The sequence below is a fragment of the Bison bison genome, unplaced genomic scaffold (genome assembly GCF_000754665.1).
Source record: "Bison bison bison isolate TAMUID 2011002044 unplaced genomic scaffold, Bison_UMD1.0 scf7180017864180, whole genome shotgun sequence".
NCBI classification, from domain to species: domain Eukaryota; kingdom Metazoa; phylum Chordata; class Mammalia; order Artiodactyla; family Bovidae; genus Bison; species Bison bison.
The window spans coordinates 9,168,872-9,180,632 of record NW_011494752.1 but is presented as its reverse complement, the minus strand read 5'-3'; the positions used below and the strand labels follow the sequence as shown (position 1 = coordinate 9,180,632).

Here is an 11,761-nt window from a genome sequence, read left to right as displayed (position 1 = left end):
GAGCTCTGCTGCCTGGCAGCACATGTTCACCCATCACCTGCACCTGCCCAGGGTTCTCCCAGAGAGAAGGCCTTCGGGGGCCCAGAGGACCACAGGACTCCCACTGCCCCACATCACCACTTCCCAGTGAAGACCCGGCTCCACCCTACATGCCACGTGCCCTCTGTCAACCGGTCCTCAGGGTTTCCTGGGAAAACGCAGGCTTTGCCTCCTTCCAGGTGCTGTCCGCTGACACATCTGGCCCTGCAGTGGCCAGCATCACCCAAGGCCCTCTCTCCCGGGGGCTGGCTCACCCTCCCACTCTCATGGCCATCCTGGATGCCGTCAGGGCCAGGATGTATCAGCACTGTAACAGGGTAGGGGCCCCAATGGAGCCCCTGGCCCTGGGGGGACTCTGCCGTCCGTCAGGATGGTTGTCGGGGGCAGAGTAGTCACATTTAGATCTCAGAGCACGTGATGCGCAGCTTAGGAAGCAGTGGCTAGAGCCATGTGGCTGGGAGGTGGGGGGCCGGGGAGGGGTCATGGGGGCCCACCACCCAGGCAGAAGTGTGCACTTCGCCCTCTCCTCGCTCCTGCTGTCACACCACGGGGGCGGGCTTGGAAGGGTCTCACACAGTGACCCCCCCAGCCCCGTGAAGCACTCACCTCTTTCTTTTTTGGAACTTTAACCGTGTCTCGGCGGCTCTCCTCCAGGGCCATCTGCAGCCTGAGGTCATCGCCCCGCCTAAGGCGCTCTTCCTGTGGAGCACAATGGACCTCGAAGCTGGTTATGGCCACAACATCGCCACCCAGCTAGGCCCTCCCACCACAGCCGGAAACTAAAGCTGGATCGCCAGTCACTTCAGAGGAGGGTCTGAGGACAAGGTGGACAGCGAGTATCTCCCGTCCCCTCTATGCGCCCGGGGTCCCCTCCCACCTGTGTGACTCCCACCTACTTCCAGTCCCACCAGGGAGCCCAGGGCACAGACACCACAGACAGAGAGGAGAAGAGGAATACTTCTAAAATGCTCTTTCTCAAAGTGAAAATGACTTTAAAATTCTTTCTAATTATGGAAGCAATATGTCTCTTCATAAAACACAAATAATCAGGAGGGGAAAAAAAAACAAACACAAACAATCCAGAGAGGAACTGGAAGGGGGACACGTCACAGGCCGTTCCACCCTGACCCCCGCCGTGCTTCCAGAAAACAAGTGTGTTCCTATTTTTGAATTCTAACAGAAATGGTCCATTGTATTTTATATTTATTCAAAGCACAGTCACCATATATAAGACTGGGCCACTCAAGCTTTTACAAATGGATAATATAATGATTAAATGTAAGTGAATACACTCATTGTGTCTTATTTACTCTAAGATGGGATAAGGAACCACACTGGATGGGCATGTCCATCTGCCCCGTTTTCCCTGTGAGCTCTCTGTACCTCCCTTGGGCCGCCAGAGGTGAGGTGGGACCCATAGGGAGGTCGTGTGGACTGAGGGGCCACCCTGGGGGCAGTCCGCTACTGTGGACCTTACAGGATACTCCAGTTACAGGGGGACCAGCCACTCTGGGACCGACAGCTGCCTCCATGTGACCCCCTGCCTGTCCCTCACGGCACTTCTAAGCGAGAGGGTGACGCAGCCATGCCACACTGCTTTGCCCTTTTTAACCACAGGACAGCAAGTCAGGGCTGAAAGCAGCAGCAGAGGGCCAACCCCTCTGAAGGTCCTCTGGGCCACTCCCCCTCCTTCGCCATCTTCACGTGACACGTGCTCATAACAGGGAGACCAAACACACGCCCCTCTCTGGACGTTAGCACTCTCCTCTCTCCTGGGCCCTCCCTCCAGCCTCTGTCTTGTCCTTTTCCGGGTCCAGATGCTCTCCAGCCACCTTGTGGATCGTATTCTGCACACAGGATGTGCAGAATACAGAGGGAGCATCTTGTGAAGCACCTCTGACAGGTGCGTCCCCAGGACCAATGTCCTGAAAAGCCTTTCCTCTGTGTGGCTGTGCCTGGGCCCTCCCCGCCGGGGGCGTGTCCCTGCCAGCACCCACCTGCTCGGCCACCTCTCTGCTCATGGCCAGCGCCAGCTGCAGCTGCAGCTCCTCCTCCCCACTCGTCTGCGGCCTCGCCTGCTCCAGCTCCGAGGACACCCGTGGGGAAGTGGCTGTAGGGAAGACAAAGTCACTGTGAAGGACCCGTGTTCCCCGGTCAGCCACCCGCTCCCGCCTCACACCCACGGGTCCCCCTGGGCGGGGAGAAGGGGTGTCTGCGACCATCCCAAGGTCACAGCTGAGGAACATCACAAGCACATCAGCCACCCAGCACCCACCAGGAAAAATATCCTGGGGCACAGGCATGGCCAGCTCCGACCTCTCGAGGATCAGACCTGCCCCCATGGCAGAGCTGCATGGCATCAAGAAGGGGAGCTGAGTTTTTACAAGATTGGGGGCACAGTTCTGGAAAAGCTGGGTCATCATTCAAAGAAGCCCAAAGCCTGTGTGGACTCACAGGTCCTCTCAAGACCTCCTGACCCCAAACGCTGCTTCGGCCTAAATCTCCCACTTAAGCCTGCCTCTCAGGATCTGCTTCTTTGGGAGAAATTAACTGGTGGGGAAGAGCTCGGATACTGAAGTTTCTAGATGGCTGTGCTCTGGCTGCAGTGAGTAAGGTGGGAGAGGCAAGACTGAACTGGGGTCCCTGAGCAGTGCAACGGGCAAGGCTGCGGGGCAGTTTGGGGCAGCCTGTAAAGGGGAAAGACACGTAAACACAGCGAGGAGACTGCATCTGGAGCAACCAGGCCTGGAGCACAGTGTGTTCACTATGATTCACAGTCAACCAAGAGAAATGGTTTAAAAAAAAAAAAAAGGCCAACTGCCTCATGTGTACTCTAAGCTAATGAAGAGGTCAAAGAGCAAAAAAACACTGCAGTTAGGAAAAAGCACAAAGATGCTTTTCTAAATAAAATCAAGTCCAATCCCAGTCCATCACCCCAATTTTCCAGAGCATTCCTTTAGAAATAAAGCTGGATGGTAACAAAATGTCCTCAAATCTATCTTAACAATCCTATTTCTTAACAACATCCCCAAACAAAAGCATGTCTGGTCCCCAAAGTTCACCTCTGCCCATCACAGATGGCAGATTCTGGCGTCCCTGTGCTCTAGAAGCAAAGCCACCACCCAGACTGGCGAGAACAAGGGAAGTGGGACGGCTGGGGTCAGTTGTGGGGGCAGGAGGAGGCTCTCCCAGGACCAGAGTGGCTATCTTATCCAGGTCACAGCCCCATGGGCCGCCCGCTCCCCGCCGGCTCCTGATGAATGGTCTCTGAGGCTGCCTCACCTAACTCTCAGTTTATAACAAACCCTGGATATCTACCATCCTCCACTTACTCCCAAAGGGGAAACCAGGCCCCCAGGCTCCACCCTATACCCCCAAAGGGCTCTGAACAGAGGGCCCCATGTTGGCAGGGAAAGCTGAACTTGGCTGTGCAGCCACAGAGCCTGACTTGCCCGGGACAGGATGAATGGGCCGGGGCTCTGCAGGGCTGGCCAGAGAAGTGAGGCGCCCTGTCCTCGGTGCCTCTCTGCACAGCTGCGCGGCCGGCCCAGCTTCAAATGCAAATGTGCACGTCTGTGTCCCCCCAGCTGACGCTGCTGGAATAATGTGTGGCCAGCACACACGGAAATAGCTCACCACATCAATGTGGAAATCAGACAAAGGGTATTCCCCTAAATGCTGTGGTTTTTATAAGCGGATGCACGGCTCTAGGTCGCGCAGATGGCAGAATTCACAGCCACCAGCCCGGAGCGTCAGCTGAGCGCACACGGGCTTCAGCTGCGAGGGCGGCGTCCGGTGGAGATGCTCCTGCCTTAGTGACAGCATCTCGGCCCCACAAAGGGCCTCTTGTGCCAGAGAACAGGACAGTGAGCACAGAGCCTGAAAGGGCCCTCCGGCCACCAGAGCTCGGCCGGGCCCCACTCTGAGGGTCCACCATTCACGGGGCAGTAGGAGAAGCAAGTCCCCTCGGGTCTCTGCTGCTTTCTGCCCCAGCCATGCTCTCCTGGGAAGGCAGGCCCTGTGCACACAGGCTCATCACCCTGGGAGCACGAGCATGCCCCTGCCCTTCCCCTGCGGTTGAGCCTGACCCGTGGGGTGGAGCACAAAGCTGGCACCCCTGTGGCAGGCTCCCTTTTGTCCTGCCTGGTCCACCACCCTGGCTGAGGAAGCACAGGGGAAGGCTGGACAGGGAGCCTACACAGGATCACATTTTCTCAAACTCCAGGCTAGGAGGAGAACCAGAAACCCACCCCCAACCTGGTACCTCCTACAGGGCCACCCTCCTTGACCCTGCTCGCCTGCTCCAGGCCCCGAATGCCCCCTACAAGGCACTTCAGGTGTGCACGGTTGGGGAATTGCGAAAAAAGAAAGTAAAGCACTCAAGGTAACAGAAAAACAGGAAACTGCCCCTTCTCATTGGCAACATTCTGCAGTTTTCCTAGAGCACTCTTCAGCGGCGTCTGCAGTCACGGCCGCTGTGAAGGGTGCAGACTGCACGCCCCCTCCCGCAGGCGACTCTGCACAGGGACTTCACGGAAAGCCAGGCACACGGGCTGGCAAGAAGGCAAGGGCCTGGCCATGGGGCTCCAAGGAGACCCCACCTGGGTCTGAGCACTGCCACTACGCCATGCCTGCCAGCAGACGGGGACACCAGGCACCTGGCCTGTCCCTACCCCACTGCAGCAGGGAGCTGCACCTGGATGCCACCCCTCCAGGCTTCTGCTTCCAAGTCTGTGAGGTGAGCGATGGGAGGGGCGGGAGGGGTGGGAAGGCCCGAAACAAGCTGCCCCCACCCTGGGGGTTGGCCCTGCCCAGGTCACTGCTCTCCACTCCACCCACAGCCACAAGACACCCCCTGTCTCACGGGGTAGAAACCAGATGGACACAGTGGTGGCCCAAGGCCCATGTGGGCTGAGGACTGTGGTTCTGGAGGCCGTGGCCTCCCCCTCCCTTTTCTGTTGGCCACCGAGGGAGGGGCTGTGGAGCTGGCATTGAGCCCAGGGCCACTTTTTGCCCCTGGTGACCAGATCCCCGTTCAGCTAAGTTCCTTCCTCATCACTGAACTGCAATGAAATGCTTACTGGGCCTTCCTCAGCTGCCGACATCTTCCTGTGCTCCACAGGCTGTTTCCTGAGTCAGCAATGACCTCAGCCACCAAGGACACTCCCACGGAGAGCAGAGGCTTCTGACCCTGTCCCCTGGGAGACCTTCCAGGCCCGCCCTCTCCCAGCTCACAGGCGACAGCAGGAAAGACTGTTTTTAGTCAAGTGAGATGAATTATGAGAAAATAAGCTCAGACTACCCCAGGTAACATTGAAAGGGAGAAAATACAAAAATATGTTGTGGAAATAACATGTCCACTGACTCAATGGACTTGAGTTTGAGCAAACTCTGGGAAATGGTGGAGGCCTGGGAAGGCTGCTGTGCTGCAGTCCATGGGGTCGCGGAGTCAGACACGACACAGCAACTGAACAACAATGTTGTGGAAAAGCCAAAAAGGTGCGAGATGTGAGGAGACGGAAGCACCACCACAGCCGGGGGACCTTCAGGACAAGGGGGGCTGGACCATGACCATGCTCTGCCCTTTGCCCACCACTTGACAGTCCTGGCAAAACCCTGTCCAGATCCCATCGCAGACTCTACATCTGATTCCAGTTCACAGAAGCACAGGAAAAGGACTGAGGCAGACAAACCCAGATCAAGGGCCGCTTTGCAGGATGGCCAGCCCAGCATCCCAGCACAGGAGGGTCATGAGCACAGTCAGACTGAAGGGACAAGATCCCGGGCAGTCTCCGTACAGACAGTTGGCTGCACGTCACAGTCAGAACAGTGGGCAGATGGGCACGCAGGCAGGGACGAGGCAGCCCAATGGCTGCTGTCCACTCCATCCACTGTCAGGCTATGGGGGAGGGGAGATGCCAGAGCCTGTGTTAAATACTTCAGCATAAGAGGAAGTGAGGGCCGCCCCACTCTTCCTGCCTCTACCCCTCTTCCCAGAGGAAACAGCTGTTGACATTTTCTCATGATTCCACCCAGAAGACATACTCGCACACCCTGCACATTGGCGTGCTTTCCTGACTCTCGCCCACCGGCCCCCTCAATTCCTGCCATGTGTGGGCTCCACCTCACTGCATCCCCACCCAGGCTGACGGTCTCAGCCTCAAAGAGGCAGCCCTGGTGGAGGGTGCGCCTGGAAGCCTGGGCCCAGACCCGGGCTTGCCGCTGCTCAACCCCTCGCTTTGGCTTCCTCACCCACAGGATGGGAAACAGGGTTCCTGCGGCTTGGGCTGCTGTGAGGACCAGACGAGTTCCTACGGGGGGCACCTGGCCCAGTGCCTGGTGTGTGACAGTGGTACCACACCTGGTGTCTTGCCCAACCCTCAGCCCAGATGGGGTCCTGCCTTCCAACCCACCCTCAAAACCGGGGCTGAGGTCCAGAGATGAGGTGGCTTGCCAGGGTCCCACAGCCACAAGGGACAAAGGCCGACCTAAGGCCTTGCTCTTCACCATCACTGCTTCCCACAGAGGAGGGAACCGGGGCCCAGGGAGGTCACAAGGCCACTCAGAGCCAGCAGAACTCAAGAGCCAATGCCATGCTGTCCCCATGCCCTGAGGTGCTCGGAGCCCTCGGTCCTAACATTTGCGCACACCATGCCTGGCGCTTCTCCAGGCCAGAGGGCAGCCCATGCTCTCCCAGGGCCTGTGTCCAGTAAGGAGGGACAAGACACACACACACAGGGGAGGGGGTGGGGACACTGGAGCATGGCCTGCAGGCAGGCAGCAAGGCTGCCAAGCAGAGAGGAAGTGGGGCTTCACCAGGGTCGAAAGCCTTGCCCTGCCGAGGGGCCAAGGCAGAGCGGGCCCAAAGGTGTGAGGTCCTGACCCCCAGCGCCTCAGAACAAGAGCAAATTTGGAAATGGCTGTGGCAGAGTCCTTAGTGAATGGTTAAGCTGAGGTCACACTGAAGCAGGTGGGCCCCACATCCAACGTGACCTGTGTCCTTACAGGCAGGGAAGAGATGGGGGCGAAGACACGAGGGGAGGGCGGCAGCCATGGCCCAGGGACACCAAGAAGGCCTCCAGCAGCAGAAGCAGGGGGAGCATAAGGCAGGATGCTCCCTGCGCGTGCGGGTCTCAGAGGCAAAGGCCTGCGCACGCCCTGATCCAGGGCTTCCAGCCTCCACAGGGAACAAGACCCGGGTCAGTGCTGCTGCAGCCCCAGGTCCCGGGCTCTCCCAGCACACACATCTGGGCCCCACCTCCCGCACACTCTTGCCACGGGGAGGAACTGCCCCTGGACTCTATACTGCTCACCACCCACCCCTGGCCCCTGCTCTGTCACCCCTGCACAGGCCCTAGAATCCCCCAGCTCCTTCTGGCTCTCGGGCGGGCAACAGCACCTCGGCTTCCCCTCCAGGGTCGGCTCTGGAGCCACCCCCCTAGCACGTCCTCCCCACTGGGGTGCTCCACGGGCAGGGGTTCTTCTCAACCTGGCTCAGTGCAGACACCCCTGCCCCGGGCACCTAGAGCCGGCAGACCGGAGGCCTCACCTGCGCTCCAGACCTGCCTGCAGCTGGGCCATCTCCCCAATCTGCCTCTTTCCACGCACCTGTGTGTTCATTTTCTAGTCTAGTTTCCAGTGAGCAGAAGCTGTGACTCCCAAGGGCACACCTCACACACTGGTCCCAACCACCCTGAGGTGCGTGAAAGCCGAAGCCCAGAAGAAAGGAGGCAGCGCAGACGATTGTGGGGATAGGCAGCCGGGCAGAGACAAAGGCTGCCCTAGGGCTGGCTGGCAGGACTCAGAGCCCGTCCTATCTGTGCTGCTCTCCTTGGGCTGCAGAGTAAATCCTGTCCGTTATAAGGCCATCAGCTTGCAAGGTGGGAGCTAGGAGCTTGTCCAGAACAGGAAGCCATTTTTTCTCCTTGCTCTTTCCCAGGGGTTCCATGGTTCCTGGTGCTTTGGGAAGTCACACTCTGGAGGGGGTGAGGGAGCACCAGGGCTAGGGCCACACCCACAGCTCCCCAGGCAGGCGCTCGGGAGGAACTGGGGTTGGGGGGGTGCTGTGGTCACCGGAACTTTAACAGAGACAGAAGGCTCTCTTTCTTAATTCAGTCGTAAACTGAGATTGCACGCCTAGAGCACTTTCTTATAGAGCAACACTTACAAACAGGAAACTCACTTTTAAAATGAATATCCTGATGGAAATTTTCATCTACTAAACTAGCAAAGTAATGCTCAAAATTCTCCAAGACATGCTTCAACAGTATGCGAACAGTGCTTCCAGACGTTCAAGCTGGATTTAGAAAAGGCAGAGGAACCAGAGATCAAATTGCCAACATCCGTTGGATCATCGAAAAAGCAAGAGAGTTCCAGAAACACATCTACTTCTGCTTTATTGACTATGCCAAAGCCTTTGACTGTGTGGATCACAGCAACTGTGGAAAATTCTTCAAAAGATGGGAATACCACACCACCTGACCTGCCTCCTGAGAAATCCGTATGTAGGTTAAGAAGCGACAGTTGGAACTGGACATGAAACAACAGACTGGTTCCAAATCGGGAAAGGAGTACATCAAGGCTGTATACTGTCACCCTGTTTATTTAACTTTTTTTTTCCTTTTTGTTTTTTTGTTTGTTTTTTGTTTATTTAACTTTTATGCAGAGTACATCATGAGAAATGCTGGACTGGATGAAGCACAAGCTAGAATCAAGATTGCCCGGAGAAATATCAATAACCTCAGATATGCAGATGACACCACTCTTATGGCAGAAAGCGAAGCAGAACTAAAGAGCCTCTTGATGAAAGTGAAAGAGGAGAGTGAAAAAGTTGGCTTAAAACTCAACATTCAGAAAACTAATATCATGGCATCCGGTCCCATCACTTCATGGCAAATAGATGGAGAAACAGTGGAAACAATGACAGACCTTATTTTGGGGGGCTCCAAAATCACCGCAGATGGTGACTGCAGCCATGAAATTAAAAGACGCTTGTTCCTTGGAAGAAAAGTTATGACCAACCTAGACAGCATATTCAAAAGCAGAGACATTACTTTGCCAACAAAGGTCCATCTAGTCAAAGCTATGGTTTTTCCAGTAGTCATGTATGGACTGAGAGTCGGACTATAAAGAAAGCTGAGTACCGAAGAATTTATGCCTTTGAACTGTGGTGTTGGGGAAGACTCTTGAGAGTCCCTTGGACGGCAAGGAGATCCAACCAGTCCATCCTAGAGGAAATCAGTCCTGAATATTCCTGGAAGGACTGATGCTGAAGCTGAAACTCCAATCCTTTGGCCACCTGATGCAAAGAACTGACTCTTCTGCAAAGACCCAGATGCTGGGAAAGATCGAAGGCGGGAGGAGAAGGGGACGACAGAGGATGAGATGGTTGGATGGCATCACTGACTCAACAGACATGAGTTTGAGAAAGCTCCGGGAGTTGGTGATGGACAGGGAGGCCTGGCATGCTGCAGTCCATGGGGTCCCAAAGAGTCAGGCACGACTGAGCGACTGAACTTAACTAAAACTAGAAATTATCTTTCAGAAAAATCTCAGTACCCATTTTGGGCTGGGGGCTATCCACCAAGCATGGTCACCCCTCTTGCACCCCAGCTGGGGGCGCTGCACCTGGGCCGGGTCTGCTGGGAAAACATCTGCCAAGTTCAAGACATAGAATGATGCTAACACACTTGCCCACTAACCTCACTTCCTGGAATTCTACTTTGAAGACAAGACAATTCTACATCAAGACCCCTCGGAAAAGCAGCTTTCTGCCCAAAGGTATTCATCACATTGTTACCACACTGTGAGAACCTGGACACAATTCAGACAGGGTGGAGACTGTGATCCACGCGGTCCCTTCTCAGAGCATGTCCCTCAGGCAGGGCGCTGTGTGAGAGCCTGTGACAGCACAGGGGACAGGCAAAACCAGGAGAGAGCACCATCCCAACCTGCTGTACGGACCTCTAACCCACCCGAGCTCTAACCTTTGCAGTCAAGTGTAACTGTGCAGCAACGTGGAAAATGCACAGCAAGTTATCTGAGTCAGCTGAGGGGTCCTCTGAGCCACTGCATCCGGCCCACTGCACGCAGGGTGAGAACAGCCTCTGACTCGCCTGCCCGGCCCCCTCCGGGCACTCCATGTGGCACACCGTCAAGGTGCCCACCCTCTCCCAAACTGGAGGCCCACAGAGGGCCAGGCCTCATCTGGGGACCACGAGCCCTCACTGCCCAGCGCGAGCCCTGGGCAAATGAACGCTGTAGCCTTCTGAGATGTGTGCTTTGTTACAAACAACACGCGTGTAACACTGTTGTACCATGTATACAATATAAAACATCAGATTTCTTCTGCTCCCACAAAACACTTCAGACCCAGATCCAGGTCTGTCCATACAGCTGGCTGTGGGGGATATGGGTATTGATCTGGTCCTCGCTTCCTCCTCAGAGGAAGAACTCTCTGGCTCTCCCAGACAGATGGCCATGACGAGGCCCCACCACTGCCTGTGCCCAGAGGCCTGGGAGCTGGGACGACATCGTGATAGAAAGGGCAGGGATCCAAACAAACCTGCAGGCCTAGAAAAGCACCCGCTTAGAAAAAGCATTCAGAAGGACACACCCACACGGGAACAACAGCAGTCTAAGGAGATCATGGAGTGTGTCCATCTTCCTTTTGCACTTTCTACATGATCAGGAGTACACAGGCATTATCTTACGATGAGAAAACCAGCAGAGTTTCTTTTGTGCCACCCATGCTGAGCTCACCACCTAGACATGGAGAAGCGGGCCACAGGGGCACTGGCCTGACGGGCTGGTCACTGAGTGGCCAGCAGGCTGTGGGAGGAGGCCCATGGGCGCATCGCCTGCTGACTCTGACTTTCTGAAAGGGCACGGCTGCCGGTCATCAGCCGGAGGGACGGGAGGAAGAACCTGAACTGGACAGGCCACAGCCTCCGAGAAAACTCAGCACCAAGACCACGATGCCCGCGCCCACCCCAAGACTCCAGCCTGTCAGACGTGTGCCTGGGCTCTGGGCAGCCAGCAGCTCAGGGAGCAGAGAAAGGGCAGCTACAAAGTTGGAAACAGCCTTCACTACCAACAAAATCTAACCTCTAAGAATCAGATGTTCTAGACTCAAAGCCTCAAGATATGGCACATTTCCACATTTCTGGAAAAGCCCACAAAATGCAGTTCCAAAGGCTAAATGTCAAGAAAAGGAAAAGAGGGCTAGTTCCCTAGCCTGATACAACCACCGATGGAGACAGCATACCACACGAGCCGAGCTGACGGCCCGGCCTGGATCTCCGCTGTGTCTCACAAGGCCGGTCAGGGTGACCCCTCCATGCTGCATTTCCAAGCCAGCGTGTTCAAGGCAGATCCCCAGGGCCCAGGCAGATCCCCAAGGCAGATCCTCACCTCACACTGGGCATCAGGCGGGTGCTCAGAAATGATCACCCGTGACGGTGAGGGTTGAGACACAGAGAGAAAGGCACCCAGAACGGTGACACCACGTATCACTGGTTTGCCCAAACCTCATCCAGCACTTGAGAAACTCTGGGAAAACAAACTCACTCACTCATTTTACCCTTAATTTCTACCTCTAACCCCAGAGCTGAGGCAGTGTGGGCTGTGGGTCGACCAACTTGGTGGTGGTGTGTGGAGGCACCGAGTTGAGGGGGGACCTGCGGGCCTTGGCTCGGGGGCTTTGAATGCAAGCGTCCCAGGA

At 56.1% G+C, this 11,761-nt stretch overlaps 1 protein-coding gene across 4 annotated transcripts in view; it reads right to left on the bottom strand.

Annotated features, from left to right (window-relative positions):
• The window catches only part of EPN2 (epsin 2), a 52,987-nt gene that overhangs the window by 10,608 nt on the left and 30,618 nt on the right, over positions 1–11,761 (bottom strand). For 3 of the 4 annotated variants that reach the window (XM_010842916.1, XM_010842918.1, XM_010842917.1), the window contains exons 3-4: positions 2,037–2,149; positions 646–738 (exon numbers count right to left, since the gene is read on the bottom strand). In XM_010842916.1, coding sequence (XP_010841218.1) covers positions 646–738; positions 2,037–2,149 — 206 coding nt within the window. Of the gene's footprint in view, positions 1–645; positions 739–2,036; positions 2,150–8,740; positions 8,744–11,761 lie in introns of all 4 variants that reach the window. The other variant, XM_010842919.1, reaches the window with a different exon arrangement.